The following is a 5000-nucleotide window of genomic DNA, read 5'->3' on the forward strand; positions in this document are numbered from 1 at the left end:
GGCCGTCAGGATCGTGATTCGAACCCGCGCCCGGACCGCTAGGCCAGCGGGCTAGCGGTCCATGTTCAACTCTTTTTTTTTTTTTTTTTTTATAATCAAATTTTTATTGAGTTTACACAAAAATGGGTAACAGAAAAGTATTAATATATAATATACAAACTGCAATAAAAAAAAATAAAGACATCAAACGAAAACGAGAACAAAAGGAAAAATACAAACAAAACAAAATTACGGGCGGGCAAACAGCACAATACTATATTCATACAGTTATCCATACTTATCCATACACAGTCAGTTATTCAGAGTGGTATCATCTCCACACAAGGGGCAAATTAAAAGGTAAATTGAAGGAGTACAGCTGGGGCTTTCCAAACCAGGTCATCACTTCCATTATAAATCAGTGTAGCTAGATCTTTGGGCAAATAGTTTATTAGCGGCTGCCAAATATTTAGAAAATCATCTTCCTTCTCTTTTAGTTTGGCACTGAGTCTTTCCATTGGTCCATGTTCAACTCTTGTCGACAATTGTTTGCCTATTATGACATGTCCATAATAGGGTTATAGCAAGAGGATTTCTGTGGTTCAAATGAACATTTGACACAATAATTAACTTAAAGCCCACTCAAGTGTACACAATACACATTTTCTACCGGCCTTTTCTGTTCCTTTTGTACTTAAAATAATCGAAGTTGCTATTGTTCAATTATCTATTGTTTTACATGCTTCGCCAGCAGTGAGAGTGCATTGTGGGTGAATACACACACCTGTTGCAGACGGCATAGTGATCATAATGCTAGATATGATTGTGTTTGCGCGCGTGTGTGTGCACGTTTGTGTGTGCGTGCGTGTGCACGCGTGTTTGAAACAGTGATATGTAATAGAACAGGGTTTGGCTGATTGCATGGCTGATGCACATGCAGTCTACACAATGTGCCACATACTCACTCTGATCTGATTTACACTCATGAAACCACAAACGCACCCTCGCTAGCACGCACGCACGCACGCACGCACGCACGACGCACGCACGCACGCACGCACGCACGCACGCACACACACACACACACACACACACACACACACACACACACACACACACACACACACACACACACACACACACACACATTTATGTATCACTATACTTGTGAGGACATCAACATTTTAGTACAGTGATTTTATGAATGCCATCTTTATAATTTTTGGCCATTTCTAACCACTAGAAATTCGCGGCCGCACAGCGGCCGCTCCATTCCTAGGACTTCGCGCCCTCCGGGCGCTCAGGCAGGACTGCTCTATATTTGATCAACATAAGGGTTTAGGTTTTAAATCAGGTGCTGCTGTTTTGGTTGTGTTGGAGACAGTGGAAAAGTACTGGGAATTTGGAAAGATAATCTACTGTCCCGTACTGGGAAAGATCATAATGTCTGCACTACACTGTCCCTGCCACCAGGGGACACAGTAGTTCTACTACACTCATAAGTACACTGCACCGTGGAACTATTTGTAAGTCTGTGTTTCGGCCAGAAGGTTTATAATGGACGTACTATGATGTAATTCGCGTCATAGCATTAAATTATTGTTTTGTTTAATTGTACATCGTGCAAGTACAATACGTTCAGGGAAAGCAGCTAGGAATGTAGGGGAGAAATGCAGCGATGTATGTGTGAAAGGAGGAATCTGTAGAAGCAGTGGTGTGAGAGTCTATCAATGACATGCTTAAACAACACCAGGAGCTGGCCTGTCAATTAGTAGTGAAGATAAACATAAGCCGAAAAATAGGCAGAGACGCAACTATGTTTAAATCAGGCATCTAATCCCTAAACCTAGCTTCTAAATTTCCAATCCTAAACCTAACCCCGACCTGAATCTTTTTATTAGGTCATAGACAGCCTGACGTGCAAGTAGTGATCACGTGGTCATATTTCTCGTCACTTACTCGTGATTTTCTCGTTACTTTTTCCTCATTGGCCGGGCCCCCTGATTTTCTCGTTACTTTTCCCTCATTGGCTGGCCCTTAGCCAATTAGGGCTCAATGCCTTCTCAGAATATGGCATTATACGCATGATGCATTACTGTGTTTGGCCACTGTATATATCTCTATATACTGTATCTGTGGTGCTGTTGGGCCCAATGTCCTCTCAGACAATGGCATATACCCATTTGGGTCATTTTCTCATGTACGGTATATAGGTCAGGGTTTCCTGCAGCACTTTACAGGCCAGGCGCCCCGCCTGGCCAGAAAACCCCCCCGCCCCCCCAAGGGTATAAGAAAAAAAAAAAAAAATTTTTTTTTTTTTTTTTTCAAAAATTTTTTTTTTTTCAAAAAAACTTTTTGGACCTCCAACAATGTACTAGGCATGATCGCGATCGCGAAATTGCATGTTTAACCCCCATACCAACCCTATCTTTCAAACATGGCAGCCATGTTTGTTTACATTTGAAGAAAACATAAGGGCTGGTATCTCCTGAATGCCTGAACGGATTTCCAAGCGAATTTTTTTGTTTGAAAGCTGTGAAAAGCGTGTACATGCATAGTGCATCATCTGTGCACGAATTCGTACACCAGCGTGCACACTATTTTTTTAACCCTTTGGTGGCGAACCGGCAATATAAGTTATTCAATGTTGAATAAATGTGGATGATAGCATGTAGTTGTGTTTTCCGTCATCATGGGCACATTCATGTGTTTTTTATAGGGCAAAAATAAGAATTAATATTAAAAATTAAGTGAATTAATTACTCGAATTAATTAATTAATTATCAAAAATTTTCATGAGATCCCCCCCTGGTCAAGACTTTTTCCTGCAGGAAACCCTGTAGGTATATATGCCAGTACAAATAAGGATGTTTACATTTATTGAAATACAAGTACATATGTGTGGACGTACTTCCGGTGCAACCTGATAAATATGACTGATTCATATTTTGTTCTAATTGTATAACTATCTCCAAAAATCGTTTTATAACCATAAAACATATTCTACTACTTGTGGTCCTCACAAGTATAGTAATAAACACACACGCACGCACGCATGCACGCACACACACACACACACACATACATACAGGTAATAATGCTAACAACCCCCAATCCCTCTGCTTTTTAAGTTGTAGCTCTGCTCTGGTCACGCTTTACTTGTCACCTGAGCCTTGAAGCACCTGGGAGAGAATCCCGCCATAACACACACACGCGCGCACACACACACACACACACACACACACACACACACACACACACACACACACACACACACACACACACACACACACACAGCCACCCTCACTTGTAGCATGCATGGGGCCTTGCTTCATCCCTTTGTACATAGATTAGAGGTGTTGACGCACGTGTGTGTGTGTGTGTGTGTGTGTGTGTGTGTGTGTGTGTGTGTGTGTGTGTGTGTGTGTGTGTGTGTGTGTGTGTGTGTGTGTGGGATGTGTGTGTGTGTGTGTGTGTGTGTGTGTGTGTGTGTGTGTGTGTGTGTGTGTGTGGGATGTGGGGGGTCAGAGATTGCTACTACCTGCACAGTGCGATTAGCTCACCTTGGGCACACCGCACCTGGGCTGGAGGGGAAAACACACACAGAGACACACACACACACACACACACACACACACACACACACACACACACACACACAAGTTTGCATTTGCTACTTTGTGGGGACATTACACATAGTCTACTATCTTTGTGGGGACATTCCATTCATTTTTATGCAAGTCCTGTGGCCTTACCCTAACCTCTATCCCTAAACCTAACCCCTAACCCTAAACCTAACCCTAACCCTAACCCTTTACCTAACCCTAACCCTTTACCTAACCACTAAACTTAACCCTTGCCATGTGGGACACTAAAATTTGATTGTACTATCTTTGTGGGCACCTGTGGGCCCCCACAAAGATAGTATTGCAAGCCCACACACACACACACACACACACACACACACACACACACACACACACACACACACACACACACACACACACACACACACACACACACTAAAGTACATTTAAGAAAGTAAGTCAAGGAAAGAAAGTTGTTGTAGTACAAGTATCAATACAAAGTCGCTTGAGTGTCATTAACATTCCTTCTGCCTCTGCCTTCCTCTCTCTCTCTCTGTCTCTCAGGTTGAAGGAGATTGATATGAGTACATATGATGCAGCCACATATGAGCGCTTCTCCAAGGCAGTGAGGAGACAAGTTCAGTCTCTGCGCATCATCTTGGACAGCTTACAGGTCAGCCTCCATCCACTGACAGACACACGTGTTGTCTATCTGAGATGCTTTAACCAGTGAAAAAAAGCAGATATACAAGCTCACAGCGCGGCACCGAGTGCCGCGCTGCGAGCTTGTAGATCTGCTATTTTTGAAAAAGTCGTGAAAATGTGTGCAAATCTTTGAATATATGTATTTTCAAATCGAACAGTTGTAACTCAAATTTTGCTTCTGGGGGGTCCCTGGAACTAAATATTTTGAGATGGGGGTCCTTCACATGAAAAGGTTTGAGAACCACTGACATAGTAGTCTCTCAAGAACAGACCAACTGAGCTCCAGTTAAGTGAAAAGGACCTTTTCTTTGACGATGGCTATAGCCAGATTGCTGACATAGAAACACAGGTTTTTCAAAAAACCTTTGAAGGATTCAGAAGACACTTATAGAATCGGGTCAAAATTCTAATTTTCACGATTTTTCAAAAATAGCAGATCTACAAGCTCGCCGCGCGGCACTCGGTGCCGCGCTGTGAGCTTGTATATCTGCTATTTTTCAATAGTTAAAGCATAAAATAATGATACACAATAATGTGTACCCGTTCTATATACGGGTACTGTTATACAACAGGTAGTTCCGACGAAGCAATTTGATTGGTTGAAATGGCTTTCTACCCGAATAATGAGAATAATGAGTGCCACACGGGTCTAATCAACATCAGCGGTGCCGGATCATGTCCAAGCACTAAGCGGCTACGCTAGCAGTTTTCATGTGAAGTTCAGGGACA

General features: G+C 42.6%; 1 protein-coding gene across 1 annotated transcript in view; it reads left to right on the forward strand.

The window, feature by feature from the left end:
• Positions 1-5000, forward strand: part of vwa8 (von Willebrand factor A domain containing 8) — a 120800-nt gene that overhangs the window by 96280 nt on the left and 19520 nt on the right. The window contains exon 40 of the mRNA XM_080753653.1: positions 4131-4239. Coding sequence (XP_080609779.1) covers positions 4131-4239 — 109 coding nt within the window. The remainder of the gene's footprint in view (positions 1-4130; positions 4240-5000) is intronic.

This window comes from Nannobrachium achirus (assembly GCF_963921795.1).
Source record: "Nannobrachium achirus genome assembly, chromosome: 22".
Classification (NCBI taxonomy): domain Eukaryota; kingdom Metazoa; phylum Chordata; class Actinopteri; order Myctophiformes; family Myctophidae; genus Nannobrachium; species Nannobrachium achirus.